This window comes from Pempheris klunzingeri, chromosome 22 (assembly GCF_042242105.1).
Source record: "Pempheris klunzingeri isolate RE-2024b chromosome 22, fPemKlu1.hap1, whole genome shotgun sequence".
Lineage (NCBI taxonomy): Eukaryota > Metazoa > Chordata > Actinopteri > Acropomatiformes > Pempheridae > Pempheris > Pempheris klunzingeri.
In genome coordinates this window covers 9,341,830-9,366,941 of record NC_092033.1, presented here as the reverse complement: position 1 = coordinate 9,366,941, position 25,112 = coordinate 9,341,830, and the positions used below count along the sequence as shown (strand labels likewise).

At 41.3% G+C, this 25,112-nt stretch overlaps 1 protein-coding gene across 2 annotated transcripts in view; it reads left to right on the top strand.

The window, feature by feature from the left end:
* Nucleotides 1-2,182: 2,182 nt before the first annotated feature.
* The window catches only part of atp2b1a (ATPase plasma membrane Ca2+ transporting 1a), a 37,049-nt gene continuing 14,119 nt past the window's right edge, over nucleotides 2,183-25,112 (top strand). For both annotated transcript variants that reach the window (XM_070854181.1, XM_070854180.1), the window contains exons 1-7: nucleotides 2,183-2,261; nucleotides 12,072-12,546; nucleotides 20,179-20,376; nucleotides 20,632-20,889; nucleotides 21,097-21,222; nucleotides 23,130-23,291; nucleotides 23,459-23,497. In XM_070854181.1, coding sequence (XP_070710282.1) covers nucleotides 12,354-12,546; nucleotides 20,179-20,376; nucleotides 20,632-20,889; nucleotides 21,097-21,222; nucleotides 23,130-23,291; nucleotides 23,459-23,497 — 976 coding nt within the window. In that variant the 5' untranslated portion in view covers nucleotides 2,183-2,261; nucleotides 12,072-12,353. The remainder of the gene's footprint in view (nucleotides 2,262-12,071; nucleotides 12,547-20,178; nucleotides 20,377-20,631; nucleotides 20,890-21,096; nucleotides 21,223-23,129; nucleotides 23,292-23,458; nucleotides 23,498-25,112) is intronic.

Below are 25,112 nucleotides of genomic sequence, written 5' to 3'. Positions count from 1 at the left end.
GGAGGACATCTACTCAGGGCTAGCCAAACACAAAGCACTGCAGGCTGCCAATCAGGAAGCCACCAAAGCTACTGACATCGAACTGGAAAAAAGGCAGATGTAAAAATAAGTCCCATCTCTACTTGGACACTGCAGAGTTTGAAGGCCCACTTGCCGATGCCGGCTCAGCTGAGGCCTGTGTTACTACGGTACGAGAAAAACATCAGCACTGAAGTGCAGCTGTGCAGTTTGAAGTTTGAGGTTAGTAGATGGACTGAAAAAAAAAGTGTGAAGGGTGAGGGGAAGCACATGTGACACCTAGACCTAACTGACTGTATCATCTCATTGACGGCTGCTTCTGTAAACACAGGTGAAAATTGTATATGTCCTATCTATCTATCTATCTATCTATCTATCTATCTATCTATCTATCTATCTATCTATCTATCTATCTATCTATCTATCTATCTATCTTTTTGTCTATCTATATATCTTGACTGAATGTTCCTCTTTCTTCTTTTGGCTGAACCACTCAGTCAAATTACACAGACATAAGTTTTAATGGTTGCAAAAGTCAACTTACATAAATCAAGTTTGTTTTCCCCTGTCTCCTCTCTTCCTCTTTCTTTCCAAATTTCTCCTCCCCCTGACTTAGATCTTACACAACACGTTCTGAAATTTTTCAACTTTTACATTTTACACTCAAGCATAAACATGTTGAACTTTTCCCTTGTTTACAAAACCCGAGGAGGTAAATGCTTCTGTGTACTTAGGGCTGTTGTGTTAATGATAAATCCCATTATGTCAAGACAGCAAGTATATTACACTGAGGTTTGACCTCAACCGAGGTTGTTTTCTGTTTATCATCCACTACCACTCTTGTCTCTTTTAACCTGGGGTCCACCACATAGCCATTAGACTGAAGATAAGTCAGAAGATGGTTTCTTTACCTGATCTGGTTCGTGCAAATTTGATCTTGTGTTATTCCCCTATCGCCTTGTGCACATTATAACTCTGTAGCACACACTTCTAAGTCAGCGACTTGTTAGGCTGTTGTAGCACACACACTTACCTTAAGGGACATTTTGCTGCATCGTAATTGTGGAGCATAATCTGTGGTTACTCTGTCCACTATCAATGTGCTATTTTATTTCTATTGCGCAATAAAAGTCTAAGGGAATGGTTAGAAAGAAAGACAGACCTCTGCTTACATTGTAATGCGGTGCAGCTCATTGCATTTCACTGACAGCTGGCCCCAGTAATAGGAGGGCTGATTGTAGAGTGTGTGACTTCTTCTCAACAGGGCTAAAGAATCGCAAAGAATACAGGCATTGAATCCGCAGAAGAAGAAAAAAAGGAGCTACGTCATGGAAAGAATGACGTCAGGTTTGATTAGGCGCCGAGGGAAGAGCCTTGTGTTGCCTAGGTGGAGTTCAGGCAGCCAGACAGCAGAAAACGATGCAGCAGTGAGGTTTCGGAGCGCACTTTTCACAGGCTGCATCATATGATGGGGGGTTGGGGGGGTGTTGAATAATCCTGTTATTATAAAGCGACACGGGAGCAAAGAGGGAGTACGAGGGGATCATGACGTAACCGTTTCCATAGGCGACTGATATGCTGGCTAAGCCAATGGGAATCCACACCAGCGGTCCATACCCATCCTCCTTTTGACGTGCATCACATGTCCCCGGCGGTGTTGTGACAGCAGGGAACTAAGCGAGGCGAGATGAGTCCCGTCATCGTACTTCCGCCTTTATCTAAGTCTTCGCTAGAGAAAGTAGACCCTTTATCCTTTAACTAGTTGTGTCCCACATTGTGCCAAATATATTTTCGCGTGTAGTCTTAACGCTTAACGTCTCAGAAACGTGATCAGAGCGTTAAAATACACATATTTCACTGTACTAGTAAATAAGTAAGTGCTTTTGCTCTACATTTGCTCTCTAACGATAATATTTTTTTTTTATAAATGACCACTATATTCATCAGTATTCTTTAGATACGATAGCTATAAGGGTACATTAATTGTGGAAACATTGTGCAAATTAACCATAGAAACAGCCGCACGCATGTGTCATCTGGTTTCCGGTGTAGTGAACATGGGTTTCCGGGCGGTCACATGGGATGGGAACTATCTTGGCGGCTCTGGTCGCAGACTTTGGTTGTGGTTGTGACAGCGCAGTGGGCGGGATTTTACCTCAGATCAGGGCAGAGAGTCTAGTCTTTGGTGAGACTGAGGGGGAGTTAAAGAGAGAAAGGATCTGGGGTGCTCTTCAGAGAACGGAGTAAGTATTTTTTGGTTGTATTTTCTGTGCTAGCGCGGCAAATTGCCGCAAGATGAGGGCAGCTTCCATGCGTGTTAGACGCTGCATAGAAAACCCTTTACTGGTTAACTCTTATTTTTTCTGTGCAATGATCAACGAGGGCCAGCCACCGGTGGGTAGCTGCCTTGGGTAGTTAGCTTTAAACCAAGCTAACATCGTTAGCTAACGTTATATCTTGGATACATACTGACATTGGGCGTCTCGTTTTCCAACCCAGGTAGCTAATCAGCCAGGGTGCTGCCAGATTTCCTGTGCTCGTGCTTAGTTTAGCCACACTTCTGCAAAGCCACGGGCGAAGTTTTCCGACTTGTCAATCTGTTGGAAGCAGCTTTTGTGTATTTTCTTTCTTTACAATTAACATAAGCTAACGCCTGGGAGCTAGTTGGCTAACATTGTACGCTAGCCTGGAGGGTTTTTTTTAAACGCTGGGCTCCACGCTCCGGTCTCTCTCGTGGGCAGCAGTTTGACGGTCACACGTTGTGGCTCATCATTTAGAGACAGTCTGTGAAACACCGCCTGCCGCTCACAACGTGGACCCCCTGTAGCCTGCATTTCACTCCACATTGTGGTGCGTTTTACGACCTGTCATCCAGTCTGTTAAACATTATGTGGACCCCCGTTTACAGGAGAAAGATGAGCTGCGTGCGAGTGGGGTAACGTTGATTCAGTCAGCCGACCTGGAAGGGTGTTTTCCGGGTACTGGACTCCGGACGAGTCGGAGAGCTCCGAGAGGCACCCGTGTAGGCACCGTCAAGTTATTTTGTCTGTCACCACAGAGGAGGCACTGTACATGTGTTATTTAATCTGAAACCAGACTCCGTAACGCCGTTCAGCCACCTACATCGTCTCCCCTTGTCATAGTTAAACATCCATATCGTCTCCCGGTGTTCTGTCTCATTCCGTTACCCCTTACTGTACCCTGAACGCAGCCTTTAACCATAACCTGTCGATAGTGAGCCCCAACCCAAACCCTAACAGCGGAGACACCCTCCTCCACTATTCTGCACCCTGTCTCATCACGCCTAAATGTCATAGTAGGAACTTGCCCCTTGTGTAAGCTATAAGGGGAAAAAAACGCTCACTGTATGACTTGCACGGCAGCTGAAATCCGAAAACGGTGAAGTCTAAGCCTTGAACGTAGCATGTCGCTTTGAATTACCACGCCAGTTACCTTATAGCGGTAAAGTAGCTCACATTTCCTAAGCTTCCCAGCTCCTGCAAGTTGCTTACGTGCATTAAGGTTACTCTCTTAAGCCTTGATGGGCAATGTAATATAGTTTCACACTCGCTAACATTGCTTGCAAGTTTCCAGGTTGATGTGGAGTGCAGCCACTGAGCACCTTTTGGTGTCTAGTTGAAGGGATCACTCCTTATCCAATTAAACAGCACCCGGTTTGCTGCAGCGCCAGCAGTGTCTTCCTGTGTTTGTGTAATGACTTTTGATCCTACAGTGGGTCGCAAATCGTGCTGTCCTTTCATCGAAATGCATTTGAACACAGAATTTAGCTCGAGCTGGAAGTGAATAGGCTGTGATTCAATGATACAAGGTGTGCCAGACACTGTAGCGTAGTATAGTTATCTGCAGACATATTACATAATATAATTTCAGCTAAGCAATTCCATGGCCAAGCAGCATAGTCAGAAGATCTTGCTGCAGAGTGTAAGCTGTAATGTAAACCACGACGCGATGACAGTTGATGAAAGTCAGCTTCAATTTTGAATAGTAATATATCTGGAATTTCTAGATGTTGATGCATTAGAATATTTTCATTCAGCTTCAGCAATGAGTGATATTTCATTATAGCTGCCTAGCTCAGCATATAGAGATTCAGAGTTTGTTTAATGATTCACTTAAACCACCAGTAACACAATCTGCTGCTGTGTCTGAGCCCTTTGAACTGAGACTGTTGCTGTCACTCAAGAATGACAAAAATATCCTTTCTTATTCCTTCTCATACCATGCTGCTTTTTTTTTTTTTTTTTTTTATAATGGCGGACTTTTCACTGTAGTGCTCGCCCTCACTATAGGATAGGAGTTGGTATTTGTCATAGTTGTTTTTGTAAATTGTTTTTTAGAAGATTGTTATGTCTTAGAAGCAAAATCACTTGACCTCCATGGCAGAGTGGTTCAGCGGGATAGCGTTTTCCCTGCTTACAACAACCTTTCAAGACTACCAACTCTATTCATCCGTAATGCAGTGCATATGAAGTGAATTAACCCTAATGGAGAGTATGTCATTTCTACTAATATAACATTATACCTTGCTGTTAAAATAAGTGCTGCTTGCCTCTCATGGCTCAGGAGTTCTGGGTAGCCACAGTGAAGTAATGTAGTATACTGAGTACACTTTCTTCTGGGCAGTTATCGCCTGTCAAGTCTGTCCCTAACTCATCACGGATGAGTCCCCCTTACAGCTGCTTGACATGTCCACTGATTTCATTGTCATGCTCTGCACTTCAGTTAATTACAAGCATAGCCTCAAAAGATGTATTAATATTTTTAATAGCAACAATTGCAAACATTTGCCCTCGGTTCAGTCCGTATCCCTTTGTAAAATTTTGGTAACTGCCTAGTTTAAAGCAGTATTTTAGAGTTCAATCCATTGTAGGTCATTAATCTAAGGTGACATTGAGCTTCATGTAAACTGACATGGAGAGCTAAATATAGCCTGGTCTTTTATCATTATGTATTTATTGTACTATTTACTTATAATGGCATTATCTGCCTTTCTCTGTGTGGTTTGTAAGGCCAAGGTTATTCCAAGCAGAGGTTTTAGGTTACATGGAGTTTGACTCAGTCATTACTACGCATTCACTCAAATCTTCCTGAACAAAGCAGTAGAAACAAACTACATACGTGTGACTAAAATGAATTCAAATCAAAACACAGGAATTAATATTATAGCTGCATGCAGATCAAAGGAGATATAATTTGAAAAATTGGCAAAACTAATTGGACAAACTCTGATCCTGCCCACTAAAACAATTCCACAGCACAGACTGCAAAATAACATGAGTTAGTCATCAAGACAGCTAGAAGGTCTGACTGTTCCACGAGTCAGTCTAGTAGGCATTTATGTTAGTTTTGGCATTTCTTGAAAAGCTGGGGGCTTCATGGTGTGACATGCCACTGATCAAAAATTTATTTTTCTAAGTAGGGTAGAAGATTTGGTTGTCATAACTGTATGTAATTAAAAGAGCAATTTCTTATTGTATGGCCTCATCATTGAGTTTTTAAAACATTGACTAGACTCCAAAGTTGTTTCAATGCAGAGAATAGCTGGTTATGATCGACAGTATCAGGGGTGACGCACAGTGCACAATCTGTTGCTGCTGTAATCTTCTCCACACACTCAAACTGTCATTGTCGCAGTTTGCTGAAACCTTGTTGTACCAGGCCAGTGGAGAAAGGCCAATCATGGCCACCATTCATACTGGTGAAGCAAATGAGTGAACAAGTACTACCCATGCAGGCCTTTTGTATGTGTTTCCCTGAAAAGGTGATTTCCCAGAAGTCCATGTTATGAGTTATTTCGTAAGTGTTGAGATCTCGGTGAAATTAAATACGGAAAATTGCATTTCAAAATGTAGAATAGACCTTATATTTAGCTGTCTGTTATTTTTTTTTTGTCTTGAACGCATTTTTCAGCATCTGTAGATAAATCCACTTCCAGGTTTCTAACGTTAACAGTAACAGTTTTGTCAGACCTGCATGGAACAAATGTGAAAGTGCTGTGTAGCAACCTAGCCCGCATTAGCTTTCAGACTTAATTTACTTCCACCAACCTCCTTGTATCAGTCGATAATAGCATTGTGTACATAATGTTTGGCTAACACAAATTGCATTCCCTACCACAGGTCTTGGTTAAATGAGTTCAATGCTCAACACTAGTGTGTCCTGAAATTGGAATGGTATGGACAGCAAGGTCAGTCTGTGGCAGCAAATGGCAGGGCGGCAGGACCTCAGGCCACTGAGCTGCTATGTAGAATCACACATAACAAAGAACGCAGAGAGCCTCTCATCTTCAAAGTGGCTCGATGAAAGATGCTCCATTTTGGGATATTTTCCCATGGACATGAAGGACTCTGTAATGGCTAAATAAAACCATTCCTCCTGGTTTTATTTCCTCTAAAGTATTATAATATTTTCAGTTTGAAGGTGACTGTACATTATTGACAATACTTAGGTTGGGACAAATCTGATTAATATTTGGTAGTTATGTTTCATAGTACATTTTGGTCCTGCAAAAGTATTTTTTACTGGTGTGGAAAAATGTCAGTTGATGATTGTATGTTGATAACTGGATAGTCTTTCAGGACTCAGCAATGCTTGGAAATTGTTGAGCAAATAAGAAGTGAATGATTGCACCATCTGACCCACCATTTACACAGACCTCTTCTCAGTGATTAGAAGATGTACTGATGTGATGAAACACTGGAATACAATGAACTTTGAGTGAGGTTTTTAAAATGGTGATTAATGATTATGATTCGCGGAATCCACTCCAGTTTTATTTTATTGATTGCATTCATTTTAATGTACAACAAGAACACATTTAATGGGAATTTCTATATGATCAAGTGAAGGTGACTGAGATCGTGACTTGATCTTGTGGTAATTCTTAATGTGTCTAAATACCTCCATACTGCAAAAGTTAAGGGCATTTCTGTGAATCAAAATGTTGAATTTATGTCTCCTGTGTAATGATGTAAGGAGTTGAAATCCTGCCCCATTTTCAGACTAGCGTTAGCTTTATTTACATGGATTTTGCAATGAATTTGATTTTTTTTATTGATTCTTTATATTCTTTGAAACTACTACTAGTTTAAAAAAAAAAAAAGCCCAATTTCTGTCTTGCTTTCTTCTTGTTTCAGTGTTACATATAAGAAAAGGTTTAAACGCTCATTTTAATATGCAAAATAAATAGTTTTAAATAAATGGCTTTTAAAAAATTGTAATTCGAAACCAAATCGAACAAATCCTGCAATCCAAATTTGAAGAAAAAAAAAAAAAAATTCTATACATTGACTACACGTTTAGTCAAGTACCCAAGTAAATGTCTCGTCCCTGGTAAATTGTCACACCTTAGATGGGGTGATGGTTTATTTTCATTCTAGATACCATCACATGTCCTTCTATACATCAAGTAAGAAGAGCTGAAGAGGAAAAGTGTGTTCACGGTGACACCTCTGACTGTGCGTTCACATGAATTGGCAGCCTGACAGCGTTTGAGAGCCGTCTAGAGGTTCCAGTCTGTGGGGTGAAGTAGTGCTCTGAGCTGCGAGCCATGCAGCACAAGGAGGGCTGGGTGTCTCTGCTTTGTACCCTCCACATTTACATGGCCTGACCCAGTTCAGCAACGGCTAGCAGTGGGGGGAGGGGACAGTCTGGGGGAAGCTAAAAATACCACCCCTCGCATTAGGCAGCTCCATTGCAGAGGGATCCCTAGAATTGCTATCCTTGACTTGCATCGAGTTGTTGGCACGTAGAGGTGTACAAACTGCCAGAGGGTTTCCTTAGCGTGGAAACAAAGACATGAGTGTATTTCTGAGATGCCCACCACTGTTGTCCCATCTACTTGTTTGCACTTGCCACAGCCTTCTGGGTGGCGGATTTAGTGTGCATCTAATGTGTGATAGCAGCCTTAAATAGCTTGGGTAGAGGAGAGACTTGTGACTTACAAGACTCTGGTCCTTGGACACCCGCCCCCCTCCGTATTCAAGCTGAACCATGGTTTTGCTGCTGTTGCGTGGAAAGGGTTAACCCTAGCCTCTGTCATTCAACCATACCATGCCAGCTGTTGGCTTGGAGATCCAATCACAATGATTTTCCACTGTTGTGACATGTGACCTGCTCCGCAACCCGAAACTGTCGCAGCGCAGCAAATGTTGGCACTTCTTTCATCTTGGCGTTGTTGCTGCTCGTGGGGTTAGTGGGTGTGAATGTGGGAGAGGGCTCATGGAGTAAGACATGAAGGCAGGCAAATGGAGAAGTACATGCATCACCATAGGCTGCACGTGTGCTCTGCCCATGTGGCAAGTGAAATACTCCGATGCTGTAAAGATAAGTCATGTAGAGACCATTTACACATTTAAAAAGCCACGTGTTAAGATGACATGCATTTTACCCATGACTCCTGAAATTCACTTGCCTCTTTGTTAGAATTTATGAAAAAATGATACCATTTGGCACAAGAAACAAAAAGCACCTGTTCTTCGATGTGAAGGAGTTGGGTGTGAGTCCATTCTTTTCTAATTTTTAATTTAGTTTTATATTCCTTATAGTTTTTAATTGAAGGTGTGTATGGGACACATAACCTACGAAGCAGTTACTACCTAACAGCACTTCATATGGGTATGTCATTTAACACATAGTGTTAATTAAAATTTGAAGATCCAAGGCCCAAGTAGTGTTCACATTCTCATAGTGGTTTTTACTTTATTATGTATCATGAAAATACATTAAAAACATTTTTTAAATGCCCCAAATTAGACTGATTGACAGAAACAATCTATCTGATGTAAAAGGTAAGAAAGATTTTAGAATTACTTAAAATTTAATGTAACATTAATATGAATCATCACACTGTGTGTGTGTCATCGCTTTCTTATACCGATATCTGTTGATGGTAATTAATATTTGAACCAAAATATTGCTCAGCCCTGATGTACGTTTGAGTTTAGGTTGATAGTTGACTCCCTAATCCAGGAGACGAGAGGCTTGTCTTGTTTATCCTCGGGCACCAGAAAGATGTTACATAGCTGATCAGACTTACTTTAGGATTTAACATTAGTTCAAACATTTCTATATCTATCATGATTGACTTGTCTAATAACTGTCACCCACACATATGCTGCGTGAGGTGTAACCTGTCTAGCAGTCTGTGATCTAATGTGGGCTACAGAGAGCTGAACCTCAAGGAGATATTTTTGAATGATTGGTTTGGCATTTGTCCAAAAGCCCCAAGAAAATCCCTATTTATGTTTTTTTCATGGAAAATAGAACAGCGGTGTGAAAAATAATGCTGATGGCACATACTATTATTTATAGATTAAGCATGCAGAGATAATTAAATGTCTCAATGGCAACCTGCATTGAAGACCTCACCCTACACCTGTGGTCAGCAGCAGAGATACATCTCCTCTGCAAAATAGGGATTTCTGCAAAATCTCCCACCTCAGTAATACGCCCGGCCCTGCAATTATGCTGTGTAATAAATAATAAATTCTGTCCCGTTTTCCATGGCAGATGGCTCCAAATAGAATCTCAACATGTGACAGAATAGTTTCCAAGAATCTCAATGGAATAAGCTGCAAGCATCCATTTGTGCAGTGAGCAATAATAAAGGCCACAGTTTCTCTCCTTCTGCATTTGCGTCCCAGTTTAAACTTCTGGCATATTTTTGAGTTTTGGATGGTAGTTAAGAGTATGAAGGCCTGTTTGGTGTAAAGACAGACGAATGGTGTTCTCTCAAACATGTTTGGTCTTTGTTATAGCCAGAAATGCAGAAAGTGAGAGAGAACTGCAGCATTTTTCCTGGCAAGAAAAAGCATCCCAGTCTGCTTGCACTGGTGCCTTCCTTTATGGATCAGATTGCTTAGTCCAGATTCCCTGTGCAGTGCATGTTATATAGTCAGACATGGCTTTCCCACCTGAAAGTACAATCTATGTTTAGTGATTCACTAAATTGTTTCAGACCAGAAACCAAATCCAACTCATTAATCTCTCCAAGAAAACCAGTTTTTCTCTTGTGGTTTCAAGACATTTTCTAATGAAGCCTTCCTTTAAAACAGGTCGACACCTGCAGTATTTAAAGCTTTGCATTGCATTTCGATTTCGCATCCTTGGAGTCGTGTGCTGTTTTTCTGTTTCCATCCGAGCTGCACCGAGACAAATTCCTGTCAACTTTGTCGACATGAATGAATCAGCCCCACTGTGTTAGGCTGATTAAAGCTGAATGGACAGCAGCTTCTCATTAGAATGGACTCTCCCATGTAGAGCACTATGGAGCTCCCCGATGCCACAGATAGTCTTAATTAGATTAAATAGAAGGCTTTTCCTGAGGTAATAGTCACTTGGTCCCTGCTCACTGCGTTACCCCACCAGTTACACTACAGGGAAGCTGGTGGCTTTTGTCGGCGACAGACCTTTTCTATGCTGTTTGAACATGGCAGGGCGCCTTGATACAGTCTTATGGAGATGGGTTTGTAGATGAAAGGATTTCACTGTAATGCTTTACTTAACAGCTTGTTGTAGTAGGAACAGACCACTGTTCTTTATCATGCTGATTGGTCTGAAGAAATTGTAATTTTCTACTTGGTATTTAAAAGTAAGATCACTGATTTCTGTTTGTTCTTCGGGAGTGGAGATGGAGAAAGGGGGAATGAACGATAACAGTCCAAAATCAAGATGGTGCATCTGTGTAATTTTCCCTACCTGCGTATTGTATTAATTACAGGCCCAAATACTTATGTTGGCAGTCTAAAAATGATGTGGTCCCCTTTAGACACTGTGCATCTTAAAATAGATCATGGAATAGTTCTAGTAGCTCTGTGCAAAGACAGAAAGACAGCAGGAACAAAATGTTTGAAACATGGAAATTTTAAATGAGAATATACTTATTTTTGTTGAACAGGTCTTGTGTTTTAATGGGCTTCTTACTGTTAAAGGTCCATAAGTTGCTTTCTAGCTACTGTCCAGCAAATGAATTCTGACCGGGGATTAAGCTTGCATCTAATGTGCTTTAAATAGTTTTAACACATACCCTTCGACCAATCCCAGAGGAGAGTTCTCTTAGCTACTATCAGTTGATCTTGTAGTTATTATTAATACTGGAATTATCATAATAATTGCTACTTTATGTCTTATTTTCGGTCACACTTGAACGTTAAATGCAACCAAACTCAGTGAGTCAATTCAAAGCCGAAATAAGCCAAGAAATAGGGGATTCTGCTGGAAGCCGTTTATTGTGAAACAGCTACAAGAAGTTTGTATTGACAGTAGACAAACATTGCAGAGGAGAAAGGACGACTTTTTAAGATTCTTATTGCAGGAAAAACCCTGGGAGCAGCTCAGAGCGGAGTGACTGCTGAATGCTAATGCTCCACTCTGCTCACATACTCTGACTGGGAGGCAGAGTGCACATCACTTGACAAGTGTTTTGTCCAGATGACAAAATTATTATTTTTTTTTTTCTCACAACTCAAGTACAGCTAATCAAAATCTCTTGTCCATGGCTGAAGGCAGTTTTGCTAATTACTTTGCTACTTGTGTCAGCAGCCAAGTAGTCCTATCAAAACGTTTCCCCGTTTCCTCTTATGCAGCAGGTAAATGGTTCAAGTGTCTGTGTCAGTGCACTGTAGCTATATTAGAGATGTAAATAGTAATGTAAACTTTTTGTTTATCATGTTGTATTGAAAATACGTAATCACAAACGTCATTGAAGGCATCACAAGAGTATACTCATAGAGCAAGCATCAGAATTAAGCCTATTCCTCTGCTCAACTTTCAAGGTTTAACAATCTCATTTGGATTTTGCAGTTCTTTGTAATCGGTTAACTATGAAAATAAATTTGGAGCGTATGGTGCATCACCCAGCCAGTGCGAGTCATGAAACATATCTGAAATTAAATTTTCCTGGACAGTTTGCCCTATTATCAGTCATTAGTGAGTGTGATATCAATAAACGGACAGGGAACCAAGCTGCACATGAAATTACAAGTGGTAATATCACTAATGACTTTTCTTTGTATGTTTTTCTCCTCTTCCAGATCTGCATGCATGGTGATCTCCGCCTCTATGGGTGATCCTCAGTCACCATGAAAGACTAGGGACTCAGCTCTCCAAGGGAAATGGCTTGTTTTGTAATATCCCTGCCCTGCTACCTGGCGTATGACTCCAGCTGCCTCTGAAGGGCCCGTCAGCTGTTTATGGGAACTACCACTGTGTTCGCACTCTTGAGGATTTAAGCTTTTCCAGGACAACGCTTTTTTACCCCCACTGTTGAGCCGAAGCAGCAACGCTTTGCAGTCGAGTGGGGAGACGGCGAGACAATGGCGAACAACTCGTACAGTGGGGTGAAGAACTCCATGGTGGAGGCCAACCATGATGGAGAGTTTGGCTGCACGCTCAAAGAACTGCGCTCCCTTATGGAACTGAGAGGCGCAGAGGCGCTAAGCAAAATTGGGGAATCTTATGAGGATATTCAAGGACTCTGCAACCGGTTAAAAACATCACCTGTAGATGGTAGAGTAATGCTTCCACTACACTCAACATGATGATTGTGTAATTGGATCAAATACAGGATGTTTTCTCTACAGGGCTGGTCGCGAGTGCTGTTGGAATGCTAATGTGTTGCACACATAGTTTAGGAGGCGTGTCATTGGTCATGTCATCCACTTTGTGGATACCTTGACATCACTTCCTTGGAAAACTCATATGCCAGACAGGTGGCTGGGCAGGCTGGCTCTGACCTGGGCCAGTCCTGCTCTATTTCAAGTCCTGTGGATATGTCCCTCACACCCTCCCTCTCTCCCTTTTCACCTCTGTGTCTGTGTGTGTGTGTGTGTGTGTCTGTGTGTTTCTGTGTGTAGGCTTCAGACAGACCAGCTGTCTGCCTGGGCACAGCACCAGGCTGCAGGCAGGTCAATGTCCCACATGTGGCGGACAAAACAGGAGGCTATAAGGCTGTGCAGTAATGACTTAAACATGTTAGGGAGTGAGTTCATCTTTTGAATGTCTTCTGTGTGACTCTTTTAACCCCGTACTCTTCGCAATAAAGATGGGACCATGCTAATAGTGTTGGAAAATGTACTCCGTAGGCTCCAGTAAAACCCCACTGGGGCGGTGGTGGTTGACGGCACCTCTCTCCGTTTTCCCTTCTCTACCACTCTTTTTCTCTCTGTCTCAGTTTGTCTCTCTATAGACAGTCTGCCTAATCGCCAGTATGACCTTGACTGAACTCTTATGGGAGGGGATTTTCAGTTTGATCCCAGATTAAAACGGCACCGCATATTCACTGTAGCAGCAACAGTCCTCTATTCAGTGTCTCAAAGCAAGGCAAAAAAATTTCCTGGGCTTCATCAAACCAAAAGGAATGCGATAAATGCCAGGCTGTACAACAGCGCAAAGCATTGCTAATTCAAGAATCACTTCCTCACAATTTAATTTCTGATCTTTGATTTATTGACAATATGGTAAGTGTACTAGGTGCACCATGCAGTCACTCTTGCTGCTTTCAGTGTCTGTTATACAGGCCACTATGCCATTGTCTGAAATGAGGAGAAATTGCTGAATAGAAATTTTGCTGTTGAGAGAGTGTGTGAGTTGTCCAAACACGCATTTGGCTGTGTCAAGTCGGTGAATGTAGAGTCCTGTCATATTTGTAGCATGAGTGACACTGGTTGTTTCATAAGTGGGAGTGTACTTGTCCTCCCCCACTCATTCCACCTAGTCTAAGCTACGGAAAAAGAATGTGGGTTGTCGAGGCCCATTGGCTTTTCCAGCATGTTTTGTCATAAAGCACAAAGAAGTCTCAACATGGTTTTGGTTTCTCTGTAAGTGTGTGCACAGATAACATAACGGCTTAGCATGTTTGGAATATCGAACCACTCTGCAATAGCCGAGTACTCTATCAATATTCAATATATCAGCAATCTGCATTTACCATCTTCAGATTATCAAACTTAAAGATAGACTAGATTCCTCAATGAACACAAAGCTTTTCGTAAAATGCTGCTTTACAAAGCAAATACAGCTTTTCCTTTTCTTCTGTGGTTATTTGTAACTGCGCTGTACTGATAAGCTTGAATATGCCCTCATTTTGTTTCCCCTCACAGCAGGTGCTGTTCTACTTGGTACGCAGCCACTGAGGTTTGATACTTCCAGTTTCAATCAGCTCATTCGTCATTGGCTTGGGAAATTAAGCCATCATTTATGATTACAGGAGCTTGACAATTGAAAAGGGATTTCTAATTAGTTGGTTGGCCATTTCTCGAACCTCTTAAGCCAATCCTTTGCTAATCCTCCACATTTCCAAGCTCCTTTTTTTTCAACCAAAGAAGTTTGACTGAACTTCTCTGATGCAGCCGTGCATGGATGTACCACTCTACTTTGACTAGTTTTCAGCAGGGTCTGTCAGCCTGGATTAGGCTAAGCGTAATTTATCATGGCACTGCTTTTTTTCCATGCCACCACATAAGAGTGGGCATCTCTATGATCTTCCAGTTCAGATAGAGTTCAGTTCACTGGGCTGCAATTCAAATTCATTTCGGCAATTAACATACAAATGATCTGATTTTAAAAAGGGTTAATCATGCACACTATACCATGTATTTTCAAAATAGTGACAACGAACGTGGACAAAATGATATTCAAATATTACATTTGTGTATTGGACATGTGTAAACCATTAACCCAGTCATAGTTCTGCAGTGTAGTAAAATAAAAGGTGAAGCCAGTGGGGCATCAGTCACAGAAAATATGAAAAGAAGGGGTGATCTATATGTTTTTGCTATTCTTAACTATTCATTTTAATGACTCCTCCAAGTTTTGCTGGTATTCCATACTTGTCAAACAAACCATGTTTCAGTTCGAGGATTCCTCTGTGGTGAGAGGAGAGAGCTCACCAATACCTGAATCTCTGGCAGCTGGCCTGGTGTTCACTTCCTCACTTCCTTCCAGAGTGTTAATTCTGGTGTTTTCTCTCCTTCAATAAGTAATCCTCACGAAATGAGCACCAGTAAAGTTTCAGTTTTCCGTCTCTGCTTATCTAATTTATCCAGTTGTGTCGTTACTTATATACATGTCAGTAACATTTGAAGGGAAACACCGCCATGTTTTTACACGTTAAAATCAGTTTAGTAGTCATAAGGAGTACTACTCGGCTTAAAAAATTACCTGTATAGCGTTCTCTGTGGCTCTTGTGGATGGTGTCACCAGGGCTCAGAGATGACGCATTTTAATTGGAAGCTTGCGTCACGCATTGAGTTTCAAAGACATGGGTGTTTAAGAGGCAGGGACGGTCCAATGAAAAGACCTCACCAAGTTGTGGTACGGGAAGTTGATGATCAATGTTTTTTGGAGCTTTTATGATTGAATAAGGCCCCATTTCCAAAAAAACGCAGGTAGTCAGAGCTGGCTTCCTTTTCAGTGGCACATCATAAGTCGAGGAGAGCAATGCAGCTGTCTGGGTTCTCTTTATTTTTCATGGTCTTGCTTGATGAGTCACAACATCTGAGCCTCTGCTGCATCAGTTGTGACCATTCTTGTTTTTTTTTTTTTGTTTGTTGGGGTGTGGCTCTCGTGAGTCCCCCAGCTGTTTGTAAGAGCAATACTAAATCACTGGAGTACTGTTGCAACAAAATTCCCATCAAATCCCATCCTTTAACCGCATTTTCTCAGCACTGACTTTCACAGATGGTACAAGTACAAGCCGTACAAGCATTGTATTCCAAAGTGTACCCAGATGTCTGTATTTAGCCTGGAGATGCTTTCTTTTGAGCACCCAAACCAGTAGATACTTGAAAGCTTAAAGTTGTAGATGCCTAGAGAAGACAGAGGCGTGAAATGTCTGTCATTTGTAATATTGGGGAAATAAATCCAATCGTGGCATAGTATCAATATTTTCAGCAAGCTCTACTAACACAGCAGCATTTCTTTTTTTTTTCCCAATGAGATCCTCGGTTTCCTCTGCATAATGAGACTGATCAAATGGGCAAGGCCACTTCACATCAATATTATTGACAGTGTTCCTCTATTTTTCAGTTATTCCCTGTTGATTGCTATTTTAGTGTAGTCAAATATTTGGGCTCCAGCCTATTGATCCAATCGGCTGTGGGCTGAGAGGCTTGCACAATTGGACTGCAATTCACAAAAGCTGGCAGGCTCTGTGTATCTGTCAGTTCAGGGCTCCACACAGCCTCACTCAATGGGAAGGTTCAGACTTTTAAATGATAGTTTGCTCTTTGTGATTCAGGGGGGCTGGCATAGCTTGTCTTCATGCCTGAATTTAAAATGTGAGTGGATGTAGCTTGAACAGACCCTGCTTGTGTTAGTGAAGCTTACAATTGGTTTCCTGCTTTTCATTTTAGTTAGTTAGTTATCTAAAGGTTGCGGTTCTGGTGATTTTTAGAACCTTCAGCTGTGAAGCAGATAACAGTTAAAGCATGAGTCATGTTAGTTATGCCACTTTAGGTTATGGATGATTGATCAGACTGTAGTGCGAACCATTCAGATATTTAGTGTTTGTGGATACACTTGTCCGTTAAGTAAATCCTAGTGTAAGTCTGCGTCTCCATTATGGCTAAGTTGAACTTTATCTCATTCAGTCGACTTCTCTGTATACATGAGTGGAGTGGTCTCACAAAGTGCATCAAAGCACATTCTCTGTGAAATATTCACCTAACACTATTTTTATTTTTTTTAGGACGTGAAATTATCATGCTATAGTAATGAGGGTGCAGCACTATTGTTCCATTTGTTGAACTAAGCCCTGCTCATTAGCACAGAATCTGCTTATGTGCAGCAACACCCAAAATGCCCTCATCATTTGTAAATGGGAAATGTGCTCTGGGAGGTAATTGCTAAAATGTTAGGTAGTGGAAGTTTAAAAGAATAGAAATTATTTTATCATTTTATCAGAACCGAGCGGAAAAGTGAAAGATGCAACTCATAATATCTTATTAACACAACCAGAATTGGGGTTAACCTTTCAGCATTATAAACACCTCTGTGGCATTTTGCTCAGTACTTTTGTGTTGTGGCTTGTGCTACAAAGCCACACAGAGGATGTTCATTCAAGAAAACCTGCACTACTCATGTGATGAAAGTAAACCACCACTTTCTGTGGTTCAGTTCACCTATTTACAAAGTAGAAGAAGATTCTTCTGGGAAGCACAATGTAAATGCTCTGATCCTTTGTACAACCTTCAATATAATGAAATGTGTATATACATATATATATACGTATATACATATATATATATATGAGTATGAGTTATGGTTGTGACACACTGTAACTCAGACAGGGACTGTATGTTGGAGAAAGGAAAGTAGAGCAGACTTCCACACAGTGTTGTCATTCTTGTGCTCACTCTAGTGAGGGTGTAATGACTCTAAATTAAAGACCCAAAATTTCTATTGTGAATCTTTACATGTTTTCTTGTAAGTAAGATTTCTTTGAAATAGTACCTTGGCACATCTCTGCCTACAAAGTTATGTGAAGGCAGTAAAAGAAACATTGTGACCCTGGTTAATTAAATTTGGCTGGCCCAGAGTGAAGGCTTACCTTGAACCCTCACTGGTGGCTAAAATGACAGTACTCGGAGGGGTCAGCTGGGGACAAGCATCCAAATTAAATGGTTAATGATTAACTGCTTGACTTGAGACACACTCTGGGTGCTAAAATGATGTGAGGGGCCAAGGCCAACCTATTTTCTGATTGTGTAGCCAATGGAGAGACAACATGTTGATCGTCTTCTGTCACTCGTCTTTATTACTCTTATGCAAAGGGAAAATGTGGTGTAAAATTGAATGGGGTATTAGCTGTCATCATGTTTTCATTAGAGACGCACTGACTCAAAGCAGACGGTGGGAGACAGCCAGGGAGCAGCAACAGGCAGCTACGCAGGATAAACTCTGTAGCCTTTTAATATGCTGTGCTTATGAATCAGCATCACTCTTCTCACCTCCCTTTTAGAAAAGTATTTGTCAGTGTTGGGTTGTAATGTCAATTAACAATGTTCCCAGTGATGGAGGATTATTTATTATTTTCTTCTTTAATGAACTTGTTTAAAGTAAGCAGTGGTTAGAAATGTCCAGGTGAAACCAGTTCATTTTTTTGGTTAGATGGTTTGACATGCACCTGTCTGCATAACAGTGACTTCCCATTTTAGGAATGTATGGAAGCAATTCATTCATTTACACCGATGGTGTTTAATTATGAGCATGCATAATGTTAGTTTACTGTGAGAATTAGCAGGGACAAAGCAGTTTGGATTGACTGTCAATGCAATGTGCGTTTATTTAAACGTCTCAAATTATTTAGAGCTCAAAGGATAACTGATTTAATCAACTAGACAAGTGAATAAATAATGACTTTGGCTCTCTTTGGCTCAGGGGGAAACTTCTCTTGGTGTCAGAAAGCAAATCACAATGTTAACTTGACAGTGTCTAAAAGCAAAGATGCAAAAACAGTGGTATTAATAGATGTTGTTTTAGAATATCAGAAATATATATCAGTTTTACAGCTGATATTGGTAGTATTTGATGATTTTTTTTATTTCAGTGCTGTCTGATTGCTCATTATACTGAAAAGAAAGTATAATCAGGACATTGAGGCAGTGTGTTGATATGTAATTATCATATGAGACGGCAAAACACTGAAAGTAAGTTTTGTTTGATAAATAGACAAATTCCGCTAATGATGTTGTTGTTTTTCGCTCAAAGTAATCAATATTGATCTGCAGTTCATGGCTGCAACTAATTAACTGCAAATTATTTTCATCATCAATTCATGTGCAGATTATTTTCTCAATTTAATCGTTTATAACATGTCAGGAAATAGTGAAAGATACCAGATTTTCCTACGACCAAAGGAAATGTGTTTATATTGCTTGTTTTATTCGACCACCAGTCAGAAACTAAAGGTATTAAGTTGCTGATTCACTTCCTGTGGATAGACTAATCAACTAATTGTAGCAGCTCTGTTATAATCATTGGTCTATCTTGATAGCTTTCTTTGCATATGAGAGGGAGAACTGTCTCATTCTCAAAAGAACAGTGCACATTACTCCCTACGCTGTTGTCACGGCACAGACTCATTATCCAAATGCGGTGCCATGATTTGCATTGCACCTCTAGTCTGTGTGTGTGCGCGAGTCTCTCTGTCCTTCTTGTCTGTCCATACCTTGACCCTACTGATCCTTTCCCCTATTTAAGACGCTGCTATTCCGAGTGCAGCTTCCCCTCAGCCGCCAGTAGCTCCACTCTTTATTAGTCTCAGTCCCTTGCGCCTTCCACACCCTCACCCTCACCCCCACTCACATCCACCCCCCATTTGCCTGTCAGTAGCAGTTTCACACAGTCACTCTTCTCTGGCCCCCCAATTCTGCCCCACCTCCTCTCTACCCCCCACACACACACACACACACACACACACACACACACAGCTTCATCCAGTCTGCACAGCCACCCACACAGAGTCAGTCGGCATGAATAGAACTGAAAAACTGTCATGCATCATCAACTGCACGAAGGCCCTTTTGAATATATGACTGTGCCTTGAATGTGGAGGCATTTGAATGGGTGGCTGCAGAAAGCTCTCTGTGCACATGGATGAATGGGTCTTCGGCCAACCAGACGTGTGATGTGTCAGAGAGATGACTCAATAACAGGACAGTAGTATACATAGGCACCTGTGAGCCTAAAGCTGATTCAACCCTCTCTGGTCAGTCGGTCATTGTATTTAAAAAGGCAGTTCATGGGATTAGATCTGACCTCTGTTCTCACGTTCTCTTGCATGCCTGAAAGAGGTGAAAATGTTCGACATGCCCACAGAATGTGTGTCATTGTTGTCCAGCATTGTCGCCTCCACAGTGTCCTGACAGAAATGCTGATTCCTTTTGGGGATAGTGTTTTTGGAGGCCCAGTGACGAGAATACAGCTCACTGACTTTTTTTGAGACACGCCGTCCCTCTGCGGACTAAATGTCTACAGTACTGATACAGTAATATACCAATCTGTGCCCAGATTATGTGACACATTATTAATGCTGTCTTTTAGATGCAAGTACGTATATATTTGTAGTCTAACATAGATGTATTTAAAATTACATTCTAACAAATTAAATGCCTTTGTCCTCTGTCTTTCCATCCCCAGGTCTAAGTGGGCAGCCTGCAGACATCGAGAAGCGGAAAACAGTGTTTGGGCAAAATTTAATACCGCCCAAAAAGCCCAAAACTTTCTTACAGTTAGTGTGGGAGGCGCTACAGGATGTCACACTGATTATCCTCGAAGTGGCAGCCATAGTTTCACTAGGCCTTTCTTTTTATAAACCTCCAGATGCCGAAAGAGAACGTAAGCAACAACACTTCATTATTGTTCTATCTCCTCTTCTTTCTATTGATCCATGTTACTATTGATGGATATTCGCCTCATGTTTTGATTTATTTGAATAGTTTAAACCTGGTTAATGTGTATCATGTCAGCTGCTTGTCCCTGCTTCATTTATCTTGGTAATTTATTTCATGCTAAATGCTCTCTTATCAGGTGACTAATATAATAGTAGTAAGCAAAGTTTTTGCATTAAGATTTGCCCCTGTCCCTCTGCAGACTGTGGAAGGGCTGCTGGCGGTGTGGAGGATGAAAATGAGTCAGAAGCGGGCTGGATCGAGGGTGCCGCCATTCTTCTGTCAGTTATCTGTGTGGTGCTGGTGACAGCATTCAACGACTGGAGTAAAGAGAAGCAGTTTAGGGGTCTCCAGAGCCGCATTGAACAGGAACAGAAATTTACTGTCGTCCGTGGAGGACAAGTTATCCAAATTCCTGTGGCTGAGATCGTGGTCGGTGACGTTGCACAAGTAAAATATGGTAAGAAGCGTTTGTCAGCTTGTAATGTTATTGAAGTCATTTAATTAAACGTTTCTCTGGTTGCTAAAATATAAAATCATAATGTAAATGCTTAGGATGAATATCATGTAATCCAAGAGTCATTCAAAAATAACGGCACATGCCAGTTTTTTTTTGTACAATATGTTCCTCCAAATTAACAGCGTGTTTTGTCTGTGTGTGTTTCAGGTGACCTTTTGCCTGCTGACGGAGTTCTCATCCAAGGCAATGATCTGAAGATTGATGAGAGCTCGCTCACAGGGGAGTCGGACCATGTCAAGAAAACACAGGAAAAAGATCCAATGCTGTTATCAGGTAACACACAGCCTCAGTTTTATTTTGTGTAGTTCTCTCCTCACTGGTTGTTACAGAACACAATGAAGACTGTTATTTCTGAAATGGGGTTTGATTAAAAACACAACTTTGACTTTTATTTTGCCAGACATCTTAACATGCTGTTAAAAAATGATTTATAATGCTCGGAGACATCTGCAAAAACCGACTGAGCTGAGATTTAAATAATACAATACACATCATCTTCAAAGGCTGCCATTATGTGAGTCTTTTATTAAAATTAAATGACAATTTAATCATATTCAGTTTAATTTTTGACAGACTTTTAAATTTGGTTACATGCACTTGAAGGCCATTGAGGAAACGGACCCTAATCTTACTTTAAAAATTCATTCTAGTAATTAAAAGAATATTATCCATAGAGTAACTTTTTTTTTTTATTATTAATATTTTAACCTCTGTCTTCTTCTTAGATTTCTTTGGGGAAAACACTCAAAATAGACCTATTATAGCCTGAGGTTTACTGTCATGAGTGAGGTTGTTTGTCAGTATTAGTTTAACACAAAGATGCTTTATTGTGGCCAGAGGGTCGCTCGTCTGATGCTTGAACTGTCATGCAGCGGTTCTGCCAGCGTAGTGACCTGATGAGCTAACACATAACTGGATGGTGCTCTTCTGTAGACCAACTTGCCATCCTATAATTGATTTTTTTTTTATTCCTATAATAGCAGAACCCCAAGAATCCTTCAGTGTAGTACACAACTCTTACGCTGTAAATGATGTCTGTGTGTGTTCTCAGTTTTATGATGTTAATTGGCATGGCTTTAGTAACAACTTGGATTAGAAATTGAAGGTGAATTGGTGTCCCTATCCTGCTGCTGAGCCTAATCAATTATCAGCCATCCAACACTCCCCAGATGTAAAGCTTTAATAGTTTCACTTTTGCCGTGTAGAGTCCATTCAATGTGCACAAAGCCCCTTCAGCACTGTGTTTGTGCTGTCAGATAGCTTTGTCTTCACTGCTCCGCTCAGTTACCCAGAAGTGTGGAGGGATTTTTGAGAAATGCTCCTTGTTTACTTTATCTGGACCTCTGTTGGCACACCTCCAAGAGACAGGAGTGTATTCTGTTTGTGTGTGTGTGTGTGTGTGTGTGTGTTTGTGCGTGAGTGCGCGAGTGAGTACGTGCGTGTGCGCACACATTGCTCCACCACTGCTTTTTGATTTTCCTTAGCACAGGCTGTATCCCTTCTGCCATCACTCCCATGAATGAAAGGAAAGCATCCTCTAATTAACACAGGCATGAGAGAACCTTTATAAGCTTTCCACATCTCTCTTTTCAGTCTCTCTCTTTTAGTTTCTGTTGCCTGCTTCTCCTGTACAAATCAACAAGATTTCCCCGTGTACTGAGAGTGATGGAGACTCAGAGATATTAAACTCTAAAGAAACCCTGTTGTAGCCTCTCAGATTTGCATTAATTCACCCCGACTGACAATTGGCTTTTGATTAAAGGGTGCTGATTAAAGCGTTGGAGGGTATTTGCATCAGTGACTGTGTTTCGTTCTCTTTTTACTTGCAAGTGCACCATTTCTTTTGTATTTATTGCCTCCATTTGAAAACCTGCATTTATTTGCTCCTTCTTGTGTGTAGCTGAACACGCCACTTGAAAGGCTAGCTAAACCACCTTCTCAGTAAGCAAAGGAATCTAACTCAACATTTAGCCTGAACCAAAATGAAAAAAGTCAAGGCAACAAATAAGCTAGAAATATATAATTGGGCAGTTTTAAAGCTTCTACCAAAGTATAAACAGGAACAAAGTAATCTGGGGAACAAACTGTAACATTGCACGAATCATTTAGTCAGATACTGTACATACCCTTTCCCTCCCTCCCTTATTGGCTGACGTTTTATTTTCCTCCTCTGTCCAAAGGCACCCATGTAATGGAAGGCTCAGGGAAAATGTTGGTCACTGCCGTGGGTGTCAACTCTCAAACTGGAATTATCTTCACTTTACTTGGGAGTAGCGAGGATGACGACGACGAAGAAGAGGAAAAGAAAAAGGAAAAGGAGGAGAAGAAGAAACAGAGAAAAAGTTAGTATGCCCTCTATTTTCCCTCTCCCGTTTCTTTTGGTATTGATCATTTGACACAGCAGGTGGACATGTTTTTATGGACATTTCCATTTTCTGCCACCAGTTTTGCATCTCACAGAATGCATTAAGTTTTACTACTGCTGACTCCATAGTGTATTTTTCCACAGACAAGAAGCAGGATGGATCTGTGGAAAATCGTAAGAAAGGTAAGTTGCTTCCCCACGCACAAACACACACTTAAACACACAACCATATATAATTGGCTTACATCTTAGCGCCTACCTTAATGTATTAGCCTGTAGCTTTTTCAGTGTCTCCCTTCCCATTTAGCAGCGCTGAATTTAGTCTCAAGCTTCAGTTTGTTAATAATTGCCTGCAGAGGTTTTATGCAAGTGATGACGAGTTGCATATTTCAGCATGACCCCATGTCAGTGTATACTTAGTACTGGCTGTTCCTGCCTATCCATTGTACTGTCTGGCCCTCCCGTCTGTCTCTATCTCCTCTTTTCTCGTCCTTCCCTGGCACATTGCACTTTGAGCAGCAGGTGCTACTGAATCCAGTTATAGCGATTAGTGGTGAGGAGATTAAAGCCATGCAACAATTCTGGGGCCAGAACATCTGCTTTCCCACCCATCTCTCTCTCTGACTCTGCCTCAGGCCCTCACAATTTGATTTCTATTGATGTCCCAATCTGAACTATTCAGAGTCAAACTGCAAGACTTGCACTGGTGCAATTTCAGACTGACAACAATGATAATGAGGCTGTTTAGTGGCAGCTCAGCCAGCTAGCCAGGCTTGTAGTCCTGTTGGGACACTGTGATCAGTAGTGCTTGGGTCTGTGACCACAACCCTGGCGCTAGTCCCTAGTGCACAGATTCCCTCTGCCTGCCAGGAATCAACAGTAATCCTTTAGACTGAGATTACACAGGCCATGTAAGTGCAGAACAAGCCACAGTCCACAGCAGCTGCAGTAACCCAGTGCTAATGCCCCTCCTCTGCCTGCTACATACATTCACACACACGATACTATGCTGCTGTCCATACCAAAGGAAATAGAGATTTTATCATTCACAGTTTGGACATGGGCTCTATGTACTTATAAAAACCCAAATAGTGCACGGTAGTAGTATGGGTATATAAGTGTGAGACGGAGAAGATGTGTGAGTTGTCCTGCAGCAGCAGTAGCGGCAGTGCCCGGCAGAGCTAATGATTTTATCGTAGTGAGTGACACGACAGAGACCACCCCCCTCTGGCCTGATGGCTGCCTCTCCTCCCTCCTTTGCCATTAGGGGCTTTGCGTCTCCAAGGTTACCTGGTTAGATGTGGTTTTGGGATTCCCGTCTGCTCTGCACACAAGGGATGTTGAGGAAGAGATAAAAGAGATTTATAGGAATTTAACTGGCAACTGCTGTGGTTGTTGTTGAAGGAGGAAGTGATTCCTCAGGCACATCCCAATGCTACTAGCTAGTTAACCTGTTCTTTAAATCTCTAGGTGGGAGTATGGTAATTACACTTTCAAATCTTTCAGCTAATTACTGTGCAGTCAGATCACTGAAAACATAATTACAGTGACATTTCCCAAGTTCCACGGATAAAAGGGAAGCAAAAAAGGCTTGCTAAAATCTTGAGTGATGTGACATGTCTTCTCCTCTTGGAAGTCATTTTTGATTTAATCTGTTGTCTTGAAATGTAGCGCTCAGTTGTCTTATACTTGAAATACTTCCGCAATACATATTTTTGGCATGATGCCGTGAATGCCCTTGCTATGACTTGTTAGGTGTTAAATCAGACCTGATGTACTTGTTCTAAACACTACCATA